The sequence below is a fragment of the Pleurodeles waltl genome, chromosome 2_2, assembly GCF_031143425.1.
Source record: "Pleurodeles waltl isolate 20211129_DDA chromosome 2_2, aPleWal1.hap1.20221129, whole genome shotgun sequence".
Classification (NCBI taxonomy): domain Eukaryota; kingdom Metazoa; phylum Chordata; class Amphibia; order Caudata; family Salamandridae; genus Pleurodeles; species Pleurodeles waltl.
In genome coordinates, this window is record NC_090439.1 from 302855620 (window position 1) to 302883352 (window position 27733).

At 44.1% G+C, this 27733-nt stretch overlaps 1 protein-coding gene across 1 annotated transcript in view; it reads right to left on the reverse strand.

The window, feature by feature from the left end:
• Positions 1-27733, reverse strand: part of ANKH (ANKH inorganic pyrophosphate transport regulator) — a 563142-nt gene that overhangs the window by 298399 nt on the left and 237010 nt on the right. The window contains exon 2 of the mRNA XM_069219767.1: positions 11512-11728. Within this exon, the coding sequence (XP_069075868.1) occupies positions 11512-11728 (217 nt within the window). The remainder of the gene's footprint in view (positions 1-11511; positions 11729-27733) is intronic.

Sequence of the window (27733 nt, forward strand, 5' to 3'; positions counted from 1 at the left end):
ACAAGCACAAGTTTATATATATATATATGGGCTTTCAAAACAGCTCACTGCCCTTAAAGTTCCCTGGAGTGTACAGATGATACTTTTGGACATCATTGTTAATGACCTGTGATAAGATCCAAAATGTGTTCTAAAGTCAGAAAATTCAGAAAAACTATGCATAATTACACAAAATAGAAAAACACCATTCAGCAATATATTTAAGTGCAAAATGTGCCCTCAGGTCTTAACAGCATTTAGCATTGTATTTTAATGTGTCCTTTGGAAGCGATAATGCATTTCGTACTATAAAAAACTAAGCAAAAAGGCTCCTTGCGTTGTGGTTGTTCCCTTTGTTCCCACATTCTCACACTAAATTTTTGCCACGAATGACTGGCAATTGCAAGTCGTGGACAATGGCATCATTTTGAGAGTTTTGCGTCAAATTAAAGATTTTACATAGGTTACACCGCTTGGGCCTAATCAGAACCCAACTAATGGGAATATTGGATCTTGAAGACGTTAAAATCTACTACATGTTTTTGGACGTTACTTGTGCTATTTAGCTCCACCATCCATTAGGAATTTTAAAACAAGATGGTCACTGGAAATATCCACTTACTGCTTTTTTTTCTCTGGGGATGTGTTTCGATTAAATACATTTTCTCTTTTAAGGCTGTGAAAAATCCAGCTGAAACCTTTCTTGGTTAAATTAATGGCATGCAAAGAATAGAGGCACATCAGTTCTGTTAGAAAGCAGATATTTCATGTATTCAATTTTGCAAAGCCAATTTCATATTTACAGCGTGATTAGATAGGAAGAAAATTGCTTCCAAAAGAGCCTGTATGCAATGAACTGTTGTGTATAGTTAAGACTGACATTTAGGCCTTCAATTTGAGTTTGGCGGGCAGCGGAGGCCGCCCACCAAACTCTTTAGGATGGAAAACCGCCACTCTGGTTTTCCACCCACTGGCCCTTTTATGAGTTTCCTGCTCGGCCAGCGGGTTGAAACAGCTTTTCCACCCGGTGGCCCAGCCGGAAACAGGCCACAACATTGATGCCGGCTTCGAATCGAGCCGGTGGCAATGTGCAATGAGTTGGGTGAGACAGCCTGTAATTCAGGCAGTGAAAAGAGTAACGGGGTTGTCCTTGGGGCCCCTGCACTGTCCATGCCAAATGCATGGGAAGTATAGGGGCCCCCCAGGTCTCCGCCAAACTTTGCATGACGGTGGAACCGCCATGCAAAAGCCGGCAGAGAGGAGACTCATAATCCCCGTAATCTTATTGGTGGATTAAGACTGCCGGCACCGCCACACTGTTGACCGGTGGCAACCTGGTGGTGCCGGCAGTCGGACCATGTGGCTCTGCCACAGTCATAATGTGGAGGCCGGACCGCTGCTTTGGTGGCAGTCTGACCGCCAGACTAGTAACAAGGGCCTTGATGATTCTTTAGATGTTTTTTTTTACCAAGAATGGATTGCACATAATAGATAAATATGTTTATATTAATTTGCCCTTCTTTCCTTAACACTTGTCCAGCCTTATTGACAGGCTGTATTGTGTTTTTAATTTTCCACTCAAGTGTCAAGGTACGTTGCTTTATGGTGTGCTGTTTGAAAATATTAGTTTCCAAAACAAACAGCTACTGATTCAATGACTGAAAATTAAATTGTATCCAATTTGAACTGAATGTAAACATTACACTCCTAGAAACATTTCACAGTCTTTCTATTCTTTGACAAGAATATTCAAACTGACATCGTGCCAAAAAATTGCATCCCAGTCCTGAGCAGAAGCCAACAAAATGATGACATTTAGTAGGAAACTGGCCCTTGTTGCAGTTACCCCCACCCCACACACTTTTTGCCTGATATTGATGCTGACTTGACTGAGTGTGCTGGGATCCTGCTAACCAGGCCCCAGCACCAGTGTTCTTTCCCTAAAAATGTACCAATATTCCCACAATTGGCACACCTCTGGCACACATATAAATCCCTTGTAAATGGTACCAGTGGTACCAAGGGCCCTGTGGCCAGGGAGGGCCCTTAAGGGCTGCAGCATGTATTGTGTCACTTTAAGGGACCCCTCACCAAACCCATGCACACTGCCACTGTAGATTGTGTGTGTTGGTGGGTGAGAAAAAGGCAACGTTGACATGGCATCCCCCTCAGGGTGCCATGTCCACAAAACACTGCCTGTGGCATAGGTAAGTCACCCCTCTAGCAGGCCTAAGGCAGGGTGCACTATACCACAAGTGAGGGCATAGCTGCATGAGCAATATGCCCCTACACTGTCTAAGTCCATTCTTAGACATTGTAAGTGCAGTGTGGCTATATTAAGGATATGGTCTGGGAGTGTGTCATTACGAACTCCACAGTTCCATAATGGCTTCACTGACTACTGGGAAGTTTAGTATTAAACTTCTCAGCACAATAAACCCACACTGATGCCAGTGTTGAATTTACCCTAAGCACACAGAGGGCATCTTAGAGATGCCCCCTGTATTTTACCCAATCCTCTAGTGTAGGACCGACTGGTCTGTGCCAGCCTGCCACCAGCAGATAAGTTTCTGACCCCGTGAGGTGAGGGCCTTTGTGCTTTCTGAGGCCAGAAACCAAGCCTGAACTGTAACACCTGGTGGTGAGCCTCAAAGACTCAGGCCTTATGTTACAGTGCCCCAGGGCACTCCAGCTAGTGGAGATGCCCGCCCCTGGGATAAAGCCTCACTTTTGGCGGCAAGTTCAGCTGGAAACTTAAGAAAAACAAGGAATGACCACTTCAGCTGGGACCATCCCTAAGGTGTCCAGAGCTGAAGTGCCCCCCCTCCCTGCAGAATCCTCCATCTTGGTTTGGAGGACAGGGACCAATAGGGTAAGGTCTGTGTCCCCCTCCCCAAAGGGGGTGGACACAACTGCCGTCTGACCCCTGTAACACCCCTAAATCTTGTATTTAAGGTCTTCCCTGAACACAGCTTACTAGATTCCTGGTGACCACAAAAGAAGAAGAAGCACTGCATAGCTGAAATCCCAGCAGAGAAGAAGGACAACACAAACTGAATTGGCCCCAGCCCTACCGGCCTGTCTTCTGCTTCAGAGAACGTGCACAAAAAAAGCGACGCATCCAGCGGGGCCAGCGACCTCTGCCAAGCTACAGAGGACTGCCCTGTATCCCAGAGGATCAAGAACTCCTGAAGACAGCGGCACTGTCCACAAAGAACTTTCCAACAAGGGATTCCAGAGTCTTCCCGGATCCGTGAGTCCTGACCACCCTGCACCCGACACCTCCGGCCCGTGTCCAGGTGGTCTAACCAACTAGAGAGAGTACCCAGGTGATTGCAAGAAGGTGCCTACCCTGGGTTGACCTCTCCTGCTCTCCACAACAACACCTGCAGCGGGAATCCCGAGGATCCCCCCGACCGCGACAGCCCTGGATGAAGATATCCGATGCCTAAAAGGACCAGAAGCCCCCAGTCCTTGGAGAATCCATCCTCCAGTGCAGCTCTGTTCGGCAGGCAGCTCTCTTCGTTGTCCAAACTGACCCCCTGAACCTCGTTTGCAGCGTCTGAGTGACTCCCGGGCCCCCTCAGAGATCAGCATTGGGAGCCCGAAGTCCTGTTTGCACCTGCACCTGGCCGCCACTATGCTGCAGAGGGTGCATGTTTGGTGCCTACTTGTGGCCCGTCCAATGCTCCTCTAATCCCCCCGGTCTGCCCTCTGAGTCGTGGGAACTTACCTGCAGGCAGGCCCAATTCCGAGTACCCCCTTTCTCCATAGGAGCCCATGTTAAGTTTGCTCATTTTTTACCTCTGCAGGTGGCCAGCACGGTGTTGCTGGTGGTGGGTGTTTGAGGTTAGCTTGAACCCCAACCTGTGGACTTCTTAACCTCCAGAGACTGGAACTGTAAATGTTGTACTTACCTGCAAATTGATCTAACTTTTCTTCCTCCAAGGAACTGTTTCTGAAAATTGCACTGTAAAGTTTTAAAACAGTTTATTGCCAATATTTCAAAAACTGTATAACTTATCGATTTCAGACAACGTACTGTTGATACATGTGTGAAATACAAAACCATTGAAGTACTTACCTGCAACTTGATTCTTATGGTTCTAAAAATCCATTAAGAAAATATATTTTTGCTATATAAAAAAACATTGGTCTTGAGTTAAGTCATTGAATGGGTGTTCCTTCTATTTTCTGTGTGTGTACAACAAATGCTTTGAACTACCCTCTGATAAGTCTAACTGCTCGACCATACTACCACAAAAGAGAGCATTAGTATTATCTACTTTAGCCAATATTAAGCCTCTGGAGAACCCCTGGACTGGGTGCACCCTATATCTCATTTTGATATAGTATAAACAGAGCCAGCTTCCTATATTTTTTATTTCAGTTCTTCTTATTGTCGTATAATATTAACTAAGGTATTTTCACTCAACCAAAAATAAATACACATGCTGGAAAGATTAGTAAAATACCTCTCTCTCAGGTGCATTCAATTAGTTTTAAGTGCCACTCATGCCAGTGTAGAGTGGCAGAGTACTTTACATTGCACATACATTACATAGAGACAATCAATCATAGGTGTGTAAATCAGTTTATAAGAAATGTTACATAAGGCAGAGGATTACAAATTGGAGGAGTCGCATGTCATCCATACTGGTAGGCTGTATAGTTTAAGAGTGCTTTGTCTGGAGAAGCACAAACTCAGAATTTAAAATGTAACTTCATGGCTGGGGGTTCTCTTTACCAATAAGAATTGATTCTACCCAAGTGAACCCTTTTTGCAACATTACGATAATGAAAGATGAGGAAAACAACATAACTCTCTATTGTATACCTTGCAGTATGCATGCAGTTCTCTGATGACAACTAATAGCTTACTGTTCTATATTATAATTTTAAATTATAAAATGCAAGTAACAAAAGGACCTCTCTGACAAAAGCAGTTATGCATTGAAATATTTGCATTATATACACTTTGTGATCTGCATGGTACACATTCGTGGCAGCAGCCATCTTGACCCTCTGCGCTGTTTTAAAACTTCCACTAGAGAAAACTCTGATCTCTCTCAAGGCACAACATTAATCTCCAGAGTTATCTTAACCCCTTTGCTGCCAGGCCTTTTCCCCCTCAGGTGCCAGGCCTTTTTTTGGCTATTTGGGGCAGTTTGCGCTTAGGCCCTCATAACTTTTTGTCTACCTAAGCTACCCATGCCAAATTTGCATCCTTTTTGTCAACATCCCAGGGATTCTAGAGGTACCCAGAATGTGTGGGTTCCTCTGGAGGAGACCAAGAAATTAGCCAAATACAGCAAAAATGTAGTTTTTTTTAAAAACAAATGGGAAAAGGGACTGAAGAAGAAGGCTGGTGGTTTTTCCCCTGAAAATGGCATCAACAAAGGGTTTGTAGTGCTAAAATCATCATCTTCCCAGCTTTCAGGAACAGGCGGACTTGAATCAGAAAATCACATTTTTGGCATTTTACTGGGACATACCCTATTTTTACTATTTTTTATACTTTTAGCCTCCTTCCAGTTAGTGAGAGAAATAGGTGTGAAACCAATGCTGGATCCCAGAAAGCTTAATATTTCTGAAAAGTAGACACAATTCTGAATTTAGCAAGGAGTCATTTGTGTAGATCCTACAAGGTTTTCCTACAAAAAATAACAGCTGAAATAAAATAATATTGAAATTGAGGTGAAAGAAAGCAATTTTTCTCCACATTTTACTCTGTAACTTTTTCCTTTGTTGTCAGATTTTCAAAAATAATATACTGTTACGTCTGCTGGACTTTTCTTGTTGCAGGAATATATAGGGCCTTCATTTTTGGTCCTGGGCTCAGCAGCCATATAGGGAAACCTATCAAACCCAAACATTTCTGAAAACTAGACACCCGAGGGAGCCCAGGGAGGTGTGACTTGCGTGTATCCCCCAGTGTTTTCTTTCCAAGAATTCTCAGCAAACCTCAAATTTGGCTAAAAAAACACATTTTCCACACATTTCTGTGTGGGATTACCACCCCAGCACAAATTTCATACCACCCAACATCACCCTCAGTCTCCCGGTAAAAATTATACCTCACTTGTGTAGGTGGACCAAGTGCCTGTGACATGGAAGAGCCAAAAACATGTCAAAAATGAGGGGGAAACAAAGCGCGTCCAAAGGGCAGTTTGAAAAAAAATGTTTTGAGGCTAACAAGTGGGGCAGAATTTCTATTGGTATAGATGCGACCATGCTGGATGGTAGGAATTTTGTAGATCCCTTCAGATTCCGGAAGGTGCCATCACAGAAATGTGGGAAAATGTGTGATTTCAAGCAAAGTTGGAGGTTTGCAGGGCATTGTGGTTAAGAAAATGGTGTGGGTGCTATGAAGCACACCACCCTGGACTCACCTAGATGTTTAATTTTCAGATGTCTTTAGGTGTCATAGATTTTTCTACATGGCAGTGTCCCAAAGTCCGAAAAGGCAGCCCTCACCATTCCAAGTAGGATGATTTTGAGAGTTAGGCAAGCTCTCATGGCCCAAATGTAAAACCAAAACTCAAAATAATCAAATGTCCTCTTGCTTGCCGTGGAATAAGATGTTTTAGTGTGGGGGGGAGAGCTGTTACCCCCTTCAGTTGGGGTGGGGGCATAACCATGCCCATACAGGTTGGTATCCACCACTCCACTATTTTTTTTTTTTTTCCTGGCATCTAGTAGGCTTTCTGCCCCCCTGGGGAGTGGATCGGGGGTAATTGCCCCATCTGCCCACCGGTGGGCACAACAAATTTGTCCCCATTTGTTTTTGGGTGGGGGTATGGCCATGCCCAACCCTCTTTTTTTTAAAAGAATTCTTCCCTGGTCTCCGGTTGGCTTTCTGCCGCCCGGGGGAAGATGGGCCTTACAAAAACAGGCCGATCTGCCCCCAATGTGGGCAGAAATGGCCAACAGTAATGTGCCCCCATGAGGAGCGACCCTTGCCCAAAGGACTGCCCCCCCAAACAAAACACACACACGCACCAATCCCTGGTGCCTAAGTTGTTTCTGCCCCCCCAGGGGCAGATCGGCTTAACAGGAATAGGCCTGTCTACCGCCAAGGGGTGCAGAAATGGCCTAAAAATACATTCCCCCCCCCCCAGGGGAGTGACCCTTACCTAAGGGGTCACTCCCCTTGCGTGAAATTGTCGCAACAAAAACTAAAAATCCCTGGTGTCTAGTGGTTTCAGCCCCCTTTGGGGGCAGATTGGCCTACAAAAAATAGTCCGATCTGCTCTCAGAAATGCCCTAAAATAAATTTGCCCCACAGGGGAGCGACCCTTGCCTAAGGGATCACTTCCCATCTGTAAACTAAAAAAAAAAAAACCTGATGCCTAGTAGTTTTGGCCTAATTAAAATGGGATAAAATGGCTTAAAATAAATTAGCCCCCCCAAGAGGCACAACACTTGCCTAAGGGGTCGCTCCCCTTGCATGAAATTGAACTAAAAAATAAAATCCCTGGTGTCTAGTGGTTTCTGCCCCCAGGGGGGCAGATTGGACTAATGAAAATAGGCCAATCTGCCCCCAGGGGGGGCAGAAATGGCCTAAAGATAATTTGGCCCCAGGGGAGCGACCTTTGCCTAAGAGGTCGCTCCCCCACGAGTAAAAAATCAAACAGAAAAAAAATCCCTGGTGTCTAGATGTTTCTGCACACCTTCCCGGAGGGCAGAATAGGCAGGTAGGGCAGAAATGGCCTTAAAATAAGTTGCCCCCCTGGGGAGCGACCCTTGCCCAAGGGTTTGCTCCCCTCATGTCACTAACACAAAAAAAACTTCCAGCGCAGTGGGGGTTGCCTCTGATGAGGTCAGCGCGCGATCGCGCACTGATGTCATCAAACGTCACTGAGGAGGTTTGGGGTGAGGGCAGGGGCGAAATGGGAAGTGATTCCCCTTCCAGCCCTGCCCAACGGAGGGAGGTGCAAGGCCCCTAGGGGGAGCGCTAGTGCTTCCCCCGATGGCCCAGACCAGGACGAGGTGGTTACGTCCGTGGCGTCTGAGCACCACGGATGAGGATCAGATCACCTCGTCCTGGGCACCCAACGGGTTAACATATTTATTGTTGTCTTAAAATTTCAGGAGGCTGAGGCAAGGAACCCCGTGTACAGCTGACAGGAGGGTGAGGTGGATGGGATGCAAGAGGACCAGAATCGGTGAGAAAGGTAAGAACAGTGCTTATTTTGAGCCGGTGGCTTCTCTTGGGTGCTGCTAACACTTATTTTTCTGCTTCAGGCATTTATTGAGAGAGGGAAAAACACATTAACAGGAAAGTAGAGAGAAGGATTAAAAAACAACAGCCAGCAGGGGAGAGAGCAGCAACCTCTAAGATTGACATATAAGAGATGGCAGTGTCTAACAGTAGATTAAAGAAGCTTGCGCTGGATTCAGGACTATTCAGCCTTGGTTATCAGTGCACTGTAACTGGTGTGGAACCAGTGAAAGAAGTTATGAGATTTGGAGTGACGAGAGGTGAAGGGTAGTGTATAGATTAGAGACATGGATATAAGAGAGGTAGAACTATATAGAGAACATAAGCAGAGTGCACGGGCAGAGAAGCAAATGTGAGAGGTAGATGGAAGACAGCTGAATCACAAAAAGATGGTAAGAGGTTCAGGGTGGAAGACAGAAGGGGGAAGGAGGATGTTAGATGGGCAGAACCAGCAAGATACATTTTTGTTGGTTAGAGAGGAGAGATGAAGAGTCGATCAGTGAGGCAGTGGGTACAGAGGGGCAGAATCAGTAAGAGAAGGTAAACAGAAAGAGTGAAGGAGGAAGGGTAGAGGTGTATGAAACAGGGACAGAACCAGCAACAGCAGATAAAGTAAAGGGGAACGGGAAATGGATAGGTGGATTTAGGAGTGTAGAACCAGCAGAAAAGACAAATGGCTGGGTGGAGAGTTGAGATGTCAATAGTTGGGCAGGGAAGGCATATTTGGATGTAAGAGGAACAGGATCAGCTATTGAAGTTGAATGGTTGGATGGGAAATTGAGCGGTAAATGGTAGAGCATGAAGAGGAAAGATAGATGTAAGAGTGGCAGAACTAGAGAGAAGATAAGCGGGTGGGTGGGAGATATAACCACAGAATCCAGCCATTCTATTTCTGTCTTTTGAAATTATTAGATTTAGGAATGGTGTTAATGGAATGAAATACCAAAAAATGTCCTATGTGACTAATAATGCCCCAATCATTAACAAACATCTTACTATGTCTGTTTGTGCCCAACGTGTCCTGTGAAGTGATAAGGAATATAAGGCTACCCTGAAAAACGTAAGCGCTATGAGGCCCAGGGAAAAGGGCCCAGGCTTGGATAGGCAAGGAGCCCGAAAATCCAAAGTTGACTGATAGACCCATGGCTGGGGGCAGCTGGTGGGACACTTGTTTTTTTCCTGTTGCTAAACTGGCACATGGCCTGGACTGGCTTAGTCATTGGGCTCAACTCAAAAACCTATTGCAGACTTAGGGTTGGTATGCACAGATACGTTTGACAGCGTTCACAAAGTCCTCCATATCATTGTCATGTTCACAATGACAATCGGCCGACGTTGATGGGCACAGTGTCCATGTGCTTCCTCCTACAAAAACAATCCCAAAACTCAGAGAGTTGAAGCAAGGTCTGGGGAAAAGGCTACCTTACAGCAGAAGTTATAATTGATCTTGTGTGGGGTGTGAGGTGAGGTAAGGGATGGTGAGCGAACAAGGAAAGGAGGACCAGCTAAGGGATGGGGAGGCATTCCATAGAGTACATTAAAGCACCTGGACTGATCTGCCAATCATTGATGCTATACCAGTAGGTGTCCAGAATGTTCAAGGAGGCAGATCTTGCATTGGAGGTTAGAAAGTCCAAAAGGGTTGTTCATGCCTAGAGTGACTTGTGAATGATCGAAGGGGTCTTGCAGGAGTATTGCATACAGTTATCTTTTTAAGCAAAATTCAGGTGCAATTTGGTTATTAAATCTTAGACATCATATAAGTTGAGCAGCTTTGTCACTGCATTTTGGCAAGTGGCTTCCCTTTTTAAAATGGAAAATCTCTGGGATTTTGGAAGCTTTACTTTGCAAGTCACCCACCACCTCTCCCAACCTATACATATTCCACCTTGCTGGATTCCCTATACTTATAGGTGTAAACTGCATAGGGGGTCATTCCGACCTCAGCGGTCTTTTCAATAGACCGCCGAGGGACCGCCGTACGGAAGACCGCCAGTGCTGGCGGTCTTCCGCATGGGCCATTCTGACTGGTGGCAGCGCTCTGTCCGTTTCCGGCCGAAGGGCCGCCAACAGCCATACTGGCGGCAGGCGGGGAAGTGGAGGTAGCTCCACCTCCACCGCGACGCCAACAGAACACCACCCAGCGAATCACGACCTGTGATCCGCTGTGGCGGTGTTCTGTTGGCGTCGCGGTGTCGGCGGAGCTGCCCGTTCCCTCCCAGAGGATCACCAGGAACAGGTAAGGTGATCGTCCGCTAGGGTAGGGGGGTAGGGGGATGGAGGGGTGTTGTGAGTTGTGTGCGTGCATGGGGGTGTGCGTGTGTGTATATTGAGGGGGCGTGTGAATGCGTGCATGAATGCGGGGGGGTGTGTATGTGCATGATGAATGCGTGCATGAATGCGGGGGTGTGTGTATGTGCATGATGAATGCGTGCATGAATGCGGGGGGGGTGTGTATGTGCATGATGAATGCGTGCATGAATGCGGGGGGGTGTGTGTATGTGCATGAATGCGTGCCTGTATGTGTGTATGTGTGTGTATATGGTGGGGATTGGGGAGGGGGACGGGGGTCCTGCAACCTTTTGGGGGTGGCAGGGGTGGTGGGGGAGGGTAGGGGAGTGAGTCGGGGTGGGGGTTGGGGGTGGGGGAGACCCCTATCAGTGCCAGGATTGAATGGCGGTACCCAACCGCATGAAATCCATGGCGGTAAGCCGGGGTCAGGCGGGTTGGAATACCGCCGGCGGTATGTGACGACCCGTGGCGGTCGGAACGGTGAAGCGGCGGCTGACCATGGCGGTAACCGCCATGGTCAGAATACATGAAAAAAGACCGCCAGCCTGTTGGCGGTCTTACCGCCGCTTCACCGCCGACCGCCAGGGTCAGAATGACCCCCATAGTCTTTTATATTAAGTCCCACTTTCCATGCTGCTTTAATTTACTACTTGCCTGCTTATTGAGTGGCTAAGTTTAACTTTTGTTTTGCTAATTTGCTTTTCTTTTGCTGATGGCAAATTGTTGTTTAGTTTCAGCTATTTCTTCTTTTTGTCTTAAACTTAATTCAGCTCTTTGCATCTCCTAAAAATTGAGTTTGTGAGTAATTGATGTGTTTAGGTGCTCAGTGTGTTGCTGTGGTCCAGCATTTGGTGCTTTTACCTGCCAATATTTCACCACCCCACCTGTGTAAGACATCTGTGCTGTCTCCTCCTCTTATGTCTGGCAATCTGTGCTTTCTGTTCCGTGCTGCAATCCAGCAAGGTCACATGGACAAAATGAATCAAAAGCACAGTGTAGTGTATGTGAACACTTACCTATAAGAGTATGAAATACAGCTGCCACAGCACCAGCCACCATCATGCACAGAACTGCTTTTCTACGATCCCGCTTGCTGTTTACAAATACTAGGCCCACATTCTTGAAATCGCTCATTGGACCCGTGAAGAACTTCATGAGGGAGTAGGCCAGCCCATAGCTGGCCAGCATCTCAATCGCATCCTCCTTGACCGCTGCAATACCCCGATTCAAGGCCTGGTAAAAAGATGCAAAACACATTATCATTCATGTTTTAAAAAACTAAATCAGCAACCAACTAGAAAACAGAGTCACTCCTAATCTTGTGTGTCACTCAGCCACTAACTCCCTTAGATTACCCTGTCATCTGACGTTTTTACCATTACCTCGCCCTAGCAGGCTCAAATAAGTATTGGACGATTTCCTCCAGTGAATCCACTGATCTCATCCATGCATCTGTCTGAAAGCTTTACAACCCCACAGCTCCCTCACATCTGCTAAGCGAGTAACAAAATAAACATAAACATTTGCAATGCAATGGGTCTCGCGTTTGCTCGAGTTAGAGCTATTAGCGTTGTAAATTCCTCACTGGACTTTTCTCGCCACTTAAATTGTAAAATGAAAAGTATACCAGTTGACATAAACAAGTTGATTCAAAGTGTCATGGCTGCCATATGCATGAGAGCAAAGGAGAGAGACAATAAGAAAAAGAAGGTCGTTGGCAGTCAAATTATTGGTAGTGGTGCAATTATCCATGTAACAGGGGCAGTCTGCAAAGCTGTAACAAAACTACCTCAAGAAGGGACAAACGTACAGTATTTACAAATGATAACAAATGATTTTTGAAAGGCAAGCCCAGGAATGAGTGAAAGTGAAGGGCGTGCGGTGGGGGTGGTTAAAAACCCACTATACTTACACGTCAAAGCACTTGCATGGTCGACATAAAAACAAATGGGCAAAAGGATCTATGAGATCAATGGAAAAACAGGTCACGCAGTAACAGCAGTTCCTGTCAATGCTAGAAATGTCCACTGGGTCAACAGACATTTCTAAATTTAAAGGCTGGCACCTCTGTCAGGGTGACAGAATAAGTTATGCCATCGGCCTGGAGAAGGACTTGCAACCCTCCTATATTTACATGAAGCCCTCACACTTAAGTAAGGACAGTACACTAGTAGATTTTTTTAAATTGAGTTTGGGGAAATCCACAGAAATTGCACAAACAACCACTCAGTCTGTATTTAGTGATGATTCACAAACATTTGACCATATCTAACTTAAACCTGGGAACAGTTGTGAATCATGACAGTGGTGTGGTCATCATTTATGCTTGTCATTGTGAATTTGAACTCTGGTGTCCGAAACCGGCTAAAACCCAGATGGTATAGTGTTAGACCTAGCATCCTTGCCGCGGTTTCCCCCTAACTTTTTGCCTTCAGACCTCCTATTTTTGCAGAATTCCTTTTTGCTGGCCTTAGGATTCTGAGCACTTTACCACTGCTTGTACCCTTTCCCTAACACATGATAACATTGACATATACTCAAAAGTCCCTGTTAAAGTACACTACATGTGCCTGGGGCCTATAATTAAAAGCTACTATCACTGATTGGGCCACCCACTTAAGTAGCCCTTCAATCATGTGTCAGGCCTGCCTTTGCAAAGCCTATATGTGCTGTTTTGACCTGCCATTTTGACCTAGCAAAAACATTTTTTGCCAGGCCAAACCTTCCTTTTTAATATATATAAGTTAGACCCTAGGGTAGACCCTGGACAGCTCAGAGGACAGGTTTCAATGTATTAAAAAAATTCGGACTTCTACTTTTAAGTTTTACATATCCTGGTAGTGAAAAACTCTTAAATTCAATTTCCACTACTGCAAGGACTATCTCTCCTACAGGATAACATTGGAGTTAGCTTATTACATTTTATAAGAGTTGCCTTATTACATTTGATAAGTGTAACTACCAAATAGGAAGAAATAAACCCTTCATGTTTGGTGTCTCTGGAATCCTAAAATAAAATCATAAATTATTGTGAAGTGGGATTTTAAATTACAATTTTGAAAATGCCACTTTTAAAAAGCTTTTGTCACACTAAGTGCACTGGGTATGCCCAGACGTGGGTCCCGGGCTCACTATGTCACTGGATTCAAGCTAGCCTGGCTGATCAAGGTGATAGCCTGAAACTGTCCTAGGATGCTTGTTTCCAGTCCAGGGCGGATCTGGCCTGGCAGTTCGGGCTGGACTGTTCTCATGGGGAACAGGGTCAAGACTGATTTACATATGGCTGGGTCAAAACTCGGGTCGTATAGTGAGCAAAAGAATTGACGGATTAAACACAGATCTGTGACTAGGGGTGAATGTTTGATTGGTTCTGTATTCCGTCCATCATTTGTGTGTGTTTGATTTTGTCACCTTAAGTGCACGGAGTATGCCCAAAGGTAGATCCTGGGCTCACTATGCCACTGGATTCAAGCTAGCCTGGCAGATGAAGGGTGATCCCCTAAAACCGGTCCCAGGATTCTTGTTTCTGGTCCCGGGGGACCTGGCATGGCAGTTCAGGCTGGACTGTTCCCAGGGGGAACAGAGTCAAGACTGATTTACATTTGGCTGGGCCCAAACTGGGGTGGCATGGTAAGCAAAAGAATTGATGCGTTAAACCCAACCCAAATCTGTGACTGGGGTGAATGTTCAATTGGTTCCTCATTCCATCCATCATTTGTGTTTGTATACTTTTAAAAAGTTGCCATTTTCTTGCCTTAGCCATTTGGTGCCTGCAGCCAGTCTCTGTCACTTGACTGGGGGTAGTTGGCAGTTGGACTTTGTGTATTCCTACTAGACAGACACACACAATGGGAGCTTAGGTGTGATTTAATGAGCCATCTGGGGGAGGATATGAGGGAGAAACCTGACACAGCCTCACTTCACCTGAGTAGACTGTGTCCTGTCCACACACAAAGGCCTTAACAACATTGTTGTGTAACTCCAGCTAGCTTGGAGTCAAGGCAGGGGAGGCATGGAATTCCTTGCACTTCAAAGCCACTGTCTTGACATTTCTTCCAGCTCCCACACCAGGGCACCAAGGTATAAATACTGAACCTCAGACACCACCACTTCAGTAGAATGCTGGACTTGTGGATACTCTGCCAACAAGAAGGGCTGCTGAGCTGCTGAAGCCTGCCACTCTGCTAGACTGCACTCTGCTGGGCTCCTGCTTTGCTGTTCTGACCTATTACCTGCTGCCCCTTGCATGGGAGTGAGGAGGACTGGACCTGCATCTCTCCAACCCAGAACCCAGAGTGACTCAAAGGACTAGTTGGCTGGCCACCTCATCTCAGGGACACAATAGATTTCCACCCACACTGCTTCCGCATGTGGACTCTGTCATCTGTTAGTCTACCCTGCCTAGTGGTGCCACACTAGTCCTGGACCCTTGGAAGTGGGCCTAAGGTGCTTCCCAGTGGAACCGCCCACTCTTAATTGCTAAGTGGCGCATCCCTGAGCATAACCAAAGCATCTCCTTGGGTGAGCAACGCATCCTCGCGTAGAAGCCCCACTGTTGCATGGAATGGACCCGGCGCAGAGGACTCGCAACGCTGCCCCACCCAGCACCTTAAGTTCGACGCATCGCCTTTGGAACCACAACTGTGCAATACTTCCTCGGAACAGGTCCTCACTTTCCTTGTCAAAGGCAGCCTCAACGACGCCACAAAAGTTCCATATCACAGCTTCACCTCTTATCGAAAACAAAACACCGCCCTTGGTTGCACAACACATCCCTGACACCGGCCTTTGCATTACAAGCCCGGTTGACAGGATCCTCGATGTCAAAGCAACAGGACCTCGCACTGCAGCCTAGCTGCATCTCCCAATGCATTGCAACAGCTGTGCGATACATCTGCGACTCGGATCCACACAATATTCTTCAGCCAGGAATTAAGGTACTTTGTTCAGCAGCAGGCCTAACTGGGTTCCTGTAGCTAGCCCGCACCTCATCGCAGTCAGCCTGAACTTTTACCTTCGCCCAGGTCGATTGCAACCCGATATCCTCAGTTGGCACTTTTTGCTTTTAGGTGCTATATTACCATTTATTCTTTAAAAATTCAAAACTTGAGTTCTACTTGTCATTTTGTTCTTGTATTATTTATTAAATTAAGTTCTATTTTTCTAACTTGGTGTGGGATCCTTTTTGTGTGGTATTTTTACTCTGTTACTGTTTGAAGAATTGCATGAATACTTTACACATTGCCTTCAAGTTAAGCCTGACTTCTCTGTGCCAAGTTAACAAAAGGTGAGCACAGGTTAATTTGGGGTTTGATTGTGCCTTACCCTGACTAGAATTGTGGTTGCTGATTAGCCAGGGCTCACACCCCAGTCAACCAACACCCCAATGTCTCACTTTTTTGTATTTTATTCTGATTGGTTTCTCAGGTAAATGCACGGTTGCATCTTGTATCAGACTAAATGCTGCGCACACAACAATGACAAGTGAAGGAATTCGACATGGGTTTCTTTGAAATATCAACAGACAAGTGGTTGTTGTAGCTGTATCAACATAAATCATCAGGTATAAGATCCACTGGCAAGGTGGGTTGGGTCTAGACACATTGATTAAAAGAGACGCTGTACTGATGGATATTTTCCCTTATCGCCACATGTTTTCAGTCCTCCATTTCAGGAAATGAGCAGCAAAATCACAGAGGAGGGAATATGGTGTCCCTTCATGGAGAAAGATAATGTACTTTTCAGAAACACTGGACTAATTTGCAAACATATAAACGGAAAACTGTATAAAGATAAGTACCGTGCACAAGCTGAGAGTGCGGTGAGGATAGCTTTAGAACAGTATCCGGTAAAAGAAGCCAAAGGGCCAGAAACCGAAGTTTGGCCTTCTGACTGATATCTAATAATTACATTTCTCATGTCTATCATTTTCGTAAGTGCAGAGAATAATTTGGAATAGGATAAGGATTCCTTAAAAGTTCTCGATTTTAAATAGCAAAACAAATGGTACATGCTTATGTTGCGGTAGTAAGCTTGAAAATGAGCTTTTAACAGGGAAATGTTTATTGAAACTAGAATGAGAAACACTGGATTACACTGTTGGTTGCGGTAAAAAGAAAAAAACACTTATGAGATTAAGCATGTAGAATATTAGAAAACCCCCCACCAACATTCTGTCACTAAAAGAGAGAGATTTGTAACACTTTTCTCTTCAAGGGTCAATTGACAAGGGCGCATGATGTTTTTTTTATTTTTCATTAAATTTATTTATGATGAAACATTGGTCAATTGTCAGATCCAGTAGAACTGGATCATTCTGAATCTGATGCGTTTACGCTTAAATAAGGATTTGCTGCACTTGCCATATACTTTGCGGCATAATTTGTCGATTTCAAGAAAAACTTTTTTTCACCTTCCAGTGGATCAAAATAATGCTGCCAAGGAGTGCTGGGCATAATTTGCCTATTCCTGAACTATAATTTATATAACCCTGCAGCTTAATTTGGTAAACTATTGCCTCACAATCTTAATGGACCTAACAGTTAGAAAAGGCTGTGCCCAGTGGTTTGGAGGCTCTTATTAGGATGATAAAACCCATGTTTCACAGACTCACCTAAAATATTTTCTATATTTCATGGGTCTATTAGAAATATGGGCTACTTGAGCAATAAGAGCACCCAAACATATGATACATATTCATGTATACATAGACAGAGAGTCAGATGGACGATGAATAGATGATATTAATTTACAAAAAACACAGTTCAAGCACAGCTATGCTTTTAGATTAAAACAAAAAACACACTAAAAATCACAATTTTTGTTTAGCTATGCAATCTTTAACTCGCACAAGAGCCATGCAATCATAATTTGCATATCAAAAGTGATGCTTAAAACCTCACCTTTGATGTAACAGATGCAATTACAAATGGCATGGATAACCTTACATGGAAGACTATGTACTACATTAACACTATGAATGAGATGACTGTGAATGTAATTTATATTGGTTTGACTATATGCTGTTTTTTTATGATGTTGTGCTTTTAGGTGTTGTTACTTATTTGTATAAATATTGTGAGGCTATACGCACTGCATGTGATGTGCACGTTATGGTTTGCATGGATGATGTGTGAGTAATCGGTTATGAAATGCGAATTTCAGTTTTAGTTTATGACCATATGTGTACTTTAACTGTGTTTTTTTTAAGACAATATCTAAAGTTTTTAGGCTTTTTTAACAAAAGTTTAGATGTAGCTAATTAAATGTCCAACTTAATGTTTGTTCAGTGAATTTTTTATAACATACAACAGTTGTGAGCAGAATCTGGGCCCATCCCGCCATGGATGGACAATTCTCACTGTCCAAGGTCTTTGGGTGAAAAGGCATGGACTAGCCTCCCCTTTTTTGGATTTGCTGACCCGAAGATAGGGTTCATAAACCCACACAAACTCTTGGACCCCGTTTGTCCTCCTGTAAAATTTCTTAACTGAGTACTGTGTCCATTAACCCTGTGTGAGGTCCATAAAGCTTTTGTACAGGTTGACTTAGGGTTCACACATCTCACAGAGATCTAACAAGGGTTCAAGAGCCCGGGCCCCAATGTAGTGTTCACAAACCTTCTGGGTTTCTGTGCAGGCCACGAACCTTGACTCCTGGATCCAGGAACCCTACTGCGAAATCTATTTTGTTCCGACATTTTATGCTCAGGGGAAAGGTTTATTGGCCCCCCCACTTCCACCTTCACCAGTGTGTCAGGAGATGCTATTTCTACTCCCTTTAGGCTCATTTACATTTTCAGGATGCAAACACCAGGCCTTGTATTATGTGATGGTTGCCACCACAAAGGTTTCTCTGTTGTGGCCTGTCTACCAGAAGCTTAGGATCTGCGGATACAGCTATAGATTTGTGGATCTGAAATAGACAATGGGAAAAAGGCTCTGCCATCCAATCAGATTTTTTTAATTTTTTATTTAGTCCACATATGGTCTCTGGAATTAGGTTCATGAATAGTCTGCTGATTAACGGTCCACATATCTCTAACTTTTTGATCCTTCCAGTCCTAACCCAAACCATTTTAAACACTGATTTCTTGAAAACTACTGAGCCTATTTACACCAAGCCAGGCAAAGGTACTTATTTGAGTAAAGCTCTACTTTCAGGCAAATATGTTTTTAATTCTGTTTGGTACTCATTTCTTTACCTGAGAGCAAAAATTCCTCAGAGAGTTAGAATGTACAATGACACTTTTTTGCCCCCCCACTTCCCATTTCATAGAGCTGCACAAAACCTGCCATGCCAAACACAAGCCAGATGAACTTTTTTTTACAAGTTTCATGTACATTTGTTAAGCGGCACTAAAGTTATTAAGAAAATAAGAAAATGGCTTCTCAACAGAAACTATAAACTAACCATAACTGTATAGGTTGCTAGCAAGCTTGTCTTGGTCAGTGGTACCCACATCCTACTTCTTGATTGCCTCCTTTTATACCATTTACACAATCAATATCCCCTGCTCATAATAAAACTAATATCCCATTCCTGACAGGTGTATATATTTTATTATTTTTTGTAAGACTATTTGAGCTCATAAAATAATTGGCCTGACCCTGTATTCAAAGAAGAGTAAGAAGACATCCTGCCCCAGTCCACTGATTAAAGATAAAGTAACCCATGTCATTTACACACTATAGTGAGAGAGAGGCGTCTCTGCTTTCTTGTTCTCTCCACACACACCTCTGGCCCTCTTTTTCAAGAAAAGACACTGGAATGCATTTCAAATGTCAAGGCTTGGTCCATTTCCCACTTCCACTCCTCCCCTCTTCTCGAAACGTATCCTTTAATTAAATAAACTCTACATTGACAACTTCATGCATTCTCTCTTCGCATTCGATAGATCAGGTATGGCTCCCTATTTTCTACTTAGTTGTGTTAAAATATATTTTTGAATGGAGCAACGAATGAGGCTGTCACATTATCTTGTGTGTGTATGTGTGTGTAAGAGAGAGATAGGGAGAGAGAGAGAGCGAGAGAGAGAGAGCGCACCAATTCGTTTTTAGAAGGCAGAAATGGGGTTTTCGGTAAGAGGAGGCGATATTGGGTGGAATTTGTTTTCAACAAATGCATTTTTCACATTTACTAACCATAGAGTTTATTCCAGGCAGTGCACATCAACAACCATGCTGGGTTGTAAAGCAGGCTAAAGTGTGTTATGTTTGCAGGTGCCACGCATTTATGCCTGTTTCTTGTGTCAGGCCTACATTAGTCATCCATTTCTGAGTCGGAAAGTTTTGTGAATAAAACAAACAAGTGAACTTACAGCCAAAAAATGACGCTTCTTACACGTAGCATTGGAGAAACATGTTTTATAAATCAGGTTATGGCAGCCCTTATCCCAAACCAGACTGAAGAATAAAACAAAATAATTAGTAAAATACTATGCCAGGGAGTCTACTGGCACACGTATTCGAAACTAGCTAGGTAGGGTGCCGAGGGATGGTCTAGCTTCTGTGTGGTGGTCTCTGATTCTAGATAGTCTAAGCACACCCTCCATCCGCTTTAATGGATACAGCAACAGGTACAGAAAAAGCGGGTGCCGTGGAGGAGCAGCGAAAGCCTCTTACCATTAGGAGATTGAGATGCAACCTACACTGACTTATCCAGACTTAATTACAATATCAGACTCAAGCAGGCATGAAGATAACGAGTTTAGTTCCAGTGGAAGTGTTATTTCTCTTGTGGTTAGCAATATGTGCATCCAACTGGCAAATATGCCTCTCACTTTTATCACCGCCAGATGGAGATAACTGAATTTCATTTACCTTAATTGGACATTATGCTGCTAAGATGATATCAACCCTATATAGGAGCACTGCAGTAGTATTACAAGAAAATCTGTACACAATTACATGAAACCTGCAAATAAATGAGCATTTGTATTAAAGCAAAAATGTAGTCGTATGAAATGGTGTGTTCAGGTGGTAAAGCCATCTGAATTCATAGTTTTTTTGGAAAAGCAAAGAGGCATGAACTACTCATGCTACAATCCAATCACCTATACCATAGCCAAATAATTCAACACTGGGAAACCAGAATAGTCAGACCTGCCACTACATGGTAGTCATGTGATCTTCCAACTGTACAGGCTGTATAAGAAGGAACATTTTAAGATGAGTCCTCAAGTAATGAAAGCGGAGTTGGGAGCGATGGGATAGGGCTGGATTTATCCTATCTGTAATAGATCTCTTTACATGCACAACAGACCATTTGCATGCTCGCAAGCATGCAAAATGCCCAATGGATGGAGGCAGATCTGGATGCAGGTATGGGTGTAGGGATCCCGTCGTTTTGACACCCCAAAATGTACCTAAAGAAAACATCCACAACTTCATGGATTATAGTCAGCGTTAAACCTCAATTTCATGAGGCAAAATGTCCCTGAGGTAAGGCACCTCTCAACACATCATATATATCCGAAATGTAGGCAATTGAGTAAAAGGACCAACACAATACCTGAGTTCTCCGTTGGCAGAGTAGTTTAGATGATCTATTACAAAAATTCAAAAGTGCAGTACAGGGTAATTGCCAGGAAGGCTCTTGGCAAATAGAGCATTACAGAGAAGTGCAAAATCAAAAATATGTTAAGTTTCAAGTGGGCAGCAGAATCAAGAGAGAGACAGACAGCATCCCTAGTAGCACTGCAAAGTCTTCTGACTCATCCCCAAAAGCAAGAGTTTTTATAGATTATTTTTGCATATGAAATTACTAAATCTGCAAAATAATTGTGGTATGATCAAATGTGTTAAATTTTTAGCAAATAAGAGCACAGTCTTCTTAAGCGTCATATTGCCACTACATGACTATTGATTCTGCCCACTGTAATGCCATCAGGAAAGGGTGGAACAAACTAGAAACATGAACAACCGCAAGCTGTTATGAATGAATAAGGTACAGTGAGCTAGTGGAAAGGCCTTGAAGTAATAGCTGCAGTTTTGTGCCAGAGAAGGTTCATCAAGAACAGCATAAACAATGACAATGGACATTAACAAACATAATTCTGCTTGATTGTGTACTGCAGAAAAAACGAACAGTGAAATCTGCAGGGGGGAAAACAAGAGAGGCATTCATCTTGAACAATATGGCAGTTAGTCCCAAATTGAGACCTAGCTGACAGGGCAGAAAACACACTTCTCCAACAATCCCACATCAGCATGTAGATGGATAATCGAGTGGAAAACGACATTCTGTGCGTTATTAATAATGCGCAAACAGAGGCGCTGCTACATGCAGTGCAAACCAACTCCTCTACTATTTTACAGACAAGTAATACATGCGGAAACTGTTTATGTGGGGTGGTAAGGAATGGACTGTGATGAGAATATCATGCAAAGAGCTCTGTTAAAAAAGATTTGGTCATGCATAGGTCGGAGTAGACAGGGTGTTTTTGGAAAGGAACCCCAAGCTCTACTTACTTTATATGAAACACTCCTATAAATCGTTATTAAAAAAATAAAAGTGTTTCTGAGTGCTCAATGTATCATTTGTTCGGGGGTTTTGTATAGCACACCATGTACTAAACACGGTGTAGTGCCAGGCACTGTAGAGTGCAGACCGCAAATTCAAGAAATTGTGGTACCAGAATTTCTACCAAATGTTCCTCAAGAATACTGCTTGATATTAACTGCAGACAAAAATTGATTCGAAGTCTTTAGCAAAATACTGCTCTGAAAAGTTGGGTTTGCAAGAGTTTTCTAAAACTGAGAAGACTGAGTACTGACCTCAGGGTGGAATTCAATTAATTTTGTAGTTTGGATGCTTTGGAATTCTGGAAAAGCCTGCCCAAAGCTGTTTTGTGAGGTGTGAGATGGGGGTAATTGCTTAGCACGAATCAAGAAAACCCTTTCCTGGCTCATGGTTTCTGAGCAAACGTGTAAGTTAGAAATGCGGAATAGCAAAGGTAATCAGACCAGGAGACATCTATATGGCTACCCCTGATGTCCATCTCCCACTCTTCTCTGAGCATCACCATCAAAGAATTGCCTCTTTAATCAATAAGTAAACATTTCATAGCTCATTAAATGTACACTCTCAGCTTACCTACCCTTTGATTTAGTGTCACTGAGTCCTTTATAAACCTGGTTACCCAATTTTATGAAGTAGTGTATAATAGGTAAAATTACTTTTAAATGTTCTATCACTTATCTGTGTCAGGATATCTAGTTGTTTTGTACAACACTTCCAGGAGACCGATACCAAGAGCTAATAAAAAATATTTCAAAATCTTTAGTAAAACGTATGTAAATTGTTTCTAAGAACTACTAAGTTTTGAACTACATGAAAACAGAGCAACGGCAAAAGGGGTATTCCGTAAGTGTTTCTGTTCGCCAAAAATAGCATGTTCACAAACCTTTACGATACCTGGCTGTAAAGCCATACGTATGTCCTGTGGTTCAATTGTATTAATGTACTACAAGATAAATGGTTGCATTATAGAAATGCATAGCTGCGTAAAACAAATCTTGTATTTTTTAGGTTGTGGTGTTTCATAACTGCATGATCCAACATTTTTAAAACCATGCAATATTTTGTAAATGAAGATTAGCGCATCATCTCGATCACTGCTCAGTAGTAAAAGGCAAACAAATATTTATCTGTCTATCCATATAGATCTCTGTGTATGAGTATCATATACGCCACTGAGTCTGATCTGAGCAAGCAAACCTCGGAGATGTGTGTGCAACGTACTGGCCACAGGTTGCAACGTACTGGCAACAGGGTGCAACGTACTGGCCACAGGTTGCAACGTACTGGCCACAGGTTGCAACGTACTGGCAACAGGGTGAAACGTACTGCCACAGGGTGCAACGTACTGGCCACAGGTTGCAACGTACTGGCAACAGGGTGCAACGTACTGGCCACAGGTTGCAACGTCCTGCAACAGGGTGCAACGTACTGGCCACAGGGTGCAACGTACTGGCAACAGGGTGAAACGTACTGCCACAGGGTGCAACGTACTGGCCACAGGTTGCAACGTACTGGCAACAGGGTGCAACGTACTGGCCACAGGTTGCAACGTACTGGCAACAGGGTGCAACGTACTGGCCACAGGGTGCAACGTACTGGCCACAGGTTGCAACGTACTGGCCACAGGGTGAAACGTACTGGCCACAGGGTGCAACGTACTGGCCACAGGGTGAAACGTACTGGCCACAGGGTGCAACGTACTGGCCACAGGGTGCAACGTACTGGCCACAGGGTGCAACGTACTGGCCACAGGGTGAAACGTACTGGCCACAGGGTGCAACGTACTGGCCACAGGGTGCAACGTACTGGCCACAGGGTGCAACGTACTGGCCACAGGGTGCAACGTACTGGCCACAGGGTGCAACGTACTGGCAACAGGGTGAAACGTACTGCCACAGGGTGCAACGTACTGGCCACAGGGTGCAACGTACTGGCCACAGGGTGCAACGTACTGGCCACAGGTTGCAATCATAGTGAGATAGACCAGTAGGTCCACAAAAAAGCTACACAGATCTGTGTATGCCCTCTACATCAAATTTCCAACATAGCGAGGTAGCTCCCTCCCAGCAACAAAGTAACGTTTCGTGACCGGTGGTTAAAAACTGCACGTTTCCTCCATTTTTTGATATGTTTAAATGTATAAAAAAATCCTTTAGAAATTAAATAAAAACATGTTTAACTATCAATTAAGGGTGTACTTGGAAAAATATGAATGTATCTGTAAGTAGATGTCTGACACAATGTGTAAAGCGTTTTCTGAACATTTTAACATGCCTTCCCCCAACACACACACTCGCACACACACACACATATATTGACTCCGCCTCCAAGGCCCCTCGGAATTGTACCAAAGAATATAATTGCTGTACTAGTGTTTTTTTAACACTTCAGCAACTGTAAATATGGTTTTAAATTAAACAAGTTAATCAGCAACCACTATGCAGCGAAGGTCGTGGTGATCTCTGATTGCAAACCAAAACAGCTTTTGCTTGTGGAGGTTTATTGAGACTGTGCCCTCATTTATGGGCACTTACTGCACCCCCAATAATGGGCCACAGTGAAGGGAACGGTAAGGATGCTGTTGACAAAAAAAGTGCTGGCCTGGCTGTCTTGTCCTTTGCGTTTCATACCTCTGGCCTCGTCAGTATAAGTGCAGAGCTCAGGGTTCTCCTCAGGAGTCAGCCACTGGTGCTTCTGGATACAGGGGTTTCCAAATACCAGGAATGACTAGTCTTCTTTCCACTGCCTGTTTCTGGTACACTTATTGTCTCTATTGCTTTCTGAGGACCTGGTGCCGGGTTCCCTTGCAGGTTCATTTTTGGTTCCCAATTTCTCCCTTAGCATACTTTTCTGCCACATTTCACTCATCTCCTTCTCTCTCTCGCTCAGGCTCAAGTCTTATGATGAACAATATATACTGGTCCACACAAATTAAATGCCAGGGCCCCCACTGGCAACCACATGCTCCAATTAAATACCTCCCAGGCATATAATCGTCTAGTGATTTCTATGAAAGAAACTCATTGTACTTTCCTGTGCGCTCGTCGAGAGCCCAAAATTAATTTACCTTCATTCCTCAAAGTATCTTTATTTTTTAACTTCAGTGCAGTCCGTCTACCTGTACCAACAACTGAAATGTGCCGAATCACGAAACCCTGCAGAGTGAGTGTCAACTGCCTTATGCGGGAAGCGTGTGGAGGGGCATTTTCCATCACATGTCACAATCCCTCTGGTGTTTCTGCAGCTACTGTACACAAGCCAGACTTGCCCACATTCGACAACATTTAATTTCGTCTCACCTATTTTTCTATTTACTTTGAATAGTCTACTTTAGAATTGAACACTTTTTCACGCCCCTGGTCCTGCATAGTATTCAGATGTTCCTGTCGCTTTCAATGCGCACATTTTCTATTATGCGGGCCATGCATGAAATTATAGGCCACACGTAGCAGCATTTACTAAACTTTAGCTTTCAATTCTCAAACTGCGCCACTGTAGTTTGGAGTTCAGGCCCGGATCAGTGACATCTCAAGGGTCTTTTGGTCGTTGATGCAAACAAGGCAAAGAGCCCATCTCATCCTCGGTTGGATACAAAAAACTGCCTGCAGTGCTTTGGGCCCTTCATGTCGCCTGCCATGGTGCCACTGACCACAACAAGCTACACACCTTGGCTGCATCACATCAGGGTCACTACAATCATGAAGCAAGGAAGACCACAATATTTGAGAGGGTTGACAAACTGTTAAAAGGTAAGAAGGTAAAAATGTGGTAATGAAAGCAAATTCATAGTTACATAGAAAATACAGAAGCCGCAGAATCGTGTCATTCTGATGACGTTGCATATACTGGACATGGGGCGGTATTTTTGGTCTGTGCTAATTTTCACTCAGATGCTTTTTAAGACCACATTACATATTTGGTGGTTATTGTGATGCAGATCTTTTGTGGGGGTCAGTGCTGTGCAGGAAGCTCTCTTCATGCCTTTTCTTTTTGTAGCTAGTATCTCACACTCCTAATTCTCATTCTGGATAATGTATGAAAAATCTGATGAACCCTAGTTGAGCAGGGAAGGAGTGAGGGTGAACATTAGTGCACAAACCCCCTAACGAGTGCTATCTGAGGACCTGATGGTGTGTTCCCTTGAGACAATGGAAAATGTGCTAGGACCCTCTTCAGGAGCCCACTGCAGCTTGTGTCACCTTTGCCATTAACAGTACCAACAGAACTACTAACCATCACACCCCTACAAGTGAGACAATTCCGACTATTCCAGGCCCCCAGAATGGCTTGGCAGCAGATATTGGTCCTATTGAAGGTATATTGAAACCATCGACTTAAATTAAGCACTGCCTTTTGGGCATCACTGTGTGACCCCTCTACTACGGCTGTTGACCTGCCTGCAATCAGAGTGTGCCCCCGCATACACTTGCAATGCAGCCTCAATTAATTCCCTAACCACTGTGGCAGTGGCCTCTTTTGAAGTGTAGTTGAGGAGAGCGCCATCTTTAGTGTATAAACAGCCGAGGGAACGGCCCACGTTTTACCCTTTCGTATCCTAACAAGGTGGGAATTTCTCTAAGAGGTTGTGGTAGGGCATTGCCATAAAATCTTTAATGCTTAAAAATGAAGCAAACTTTATTTGCCAAATGAAAAGAATATTTTGTAAACGTATCTACAAGGTACTACGTGTTTCACTTTTATCTATTTTTACGCTCAATTACCTCTTTATGGGATTAAAACATGCATATAATTTACAAAAAGGGAATATGACACCTAAGCTGATATTTTATCATTTCTAAGTGTTATATTTATTCCACTTGTTTTTGTTTACAATTCATGAACTTTGGAAGAGCACTCAATGAGATGTGTTTAACATAAACATAAGCCTCGTGATCCATATAACTCTTTAGTGTTTCACAAAGTATCTTTGACTTTATATGTCATTACTGATACTAGCTCAACGAGTCTGAAATATAAACAATAGCAACTGAATATTTCATATTTTAAGACCATGGCACTCATCACGACTTCGGTGGTCTTTTCCAAAGACTGCTGAAGACGATGGTGCCAAGATGCCACCCTAATACGACTGATCTCTGAATTCCGCCTGAAATCGAGTGGAATTACGAGACCAGTCGGGCTGGCGGTCGATGGTGCAGAGGCAGTACCGCCACCGGTACCACCATGCTAAAAAGGGACCGCACACCATATTCCAACCCGTAATACGGTGTGGCACTGTCTAGATGGCGGAGCGCTGCCGGCGGCGGAAGCGCCAGGGGAGGGAGTGAGTGAGTGAGTGTGTGTGTGTGTGCGGGTGTGCGCAATTGAGTGCGTAAGTGTGATTGAGCAGGTGGAAGGGGAGAGTACGCGTATGAGTGTGCATGTGTATGTAAGTGGACGGGGAGGGAAGTGAGTGTGTGAGTGGACGGGGCGTGTGTTTGTGTGAGTGGACGGGGAGGGGAGTATGTGTTTGTGTGAGTGAACGAGGAGAGCAGGTGAGTGCGTGTATGCGGTTCAGGGGTGAGGGGAGTGTGAATGTATGTATGCATGGGGGTAAATGTATAGGCGGTGCAGGAGGAGGGGTGTGTGAATGTATGTATGCACTGGTTGGGAGGGGGTAGTGAATGTATGTATGTGGTACAGAGGGTGGGGAGGTGAATGTATGTATGCGCTGGGGAGGGGGATTGAATGCATGCATGAGTACGGTGTTTGTGT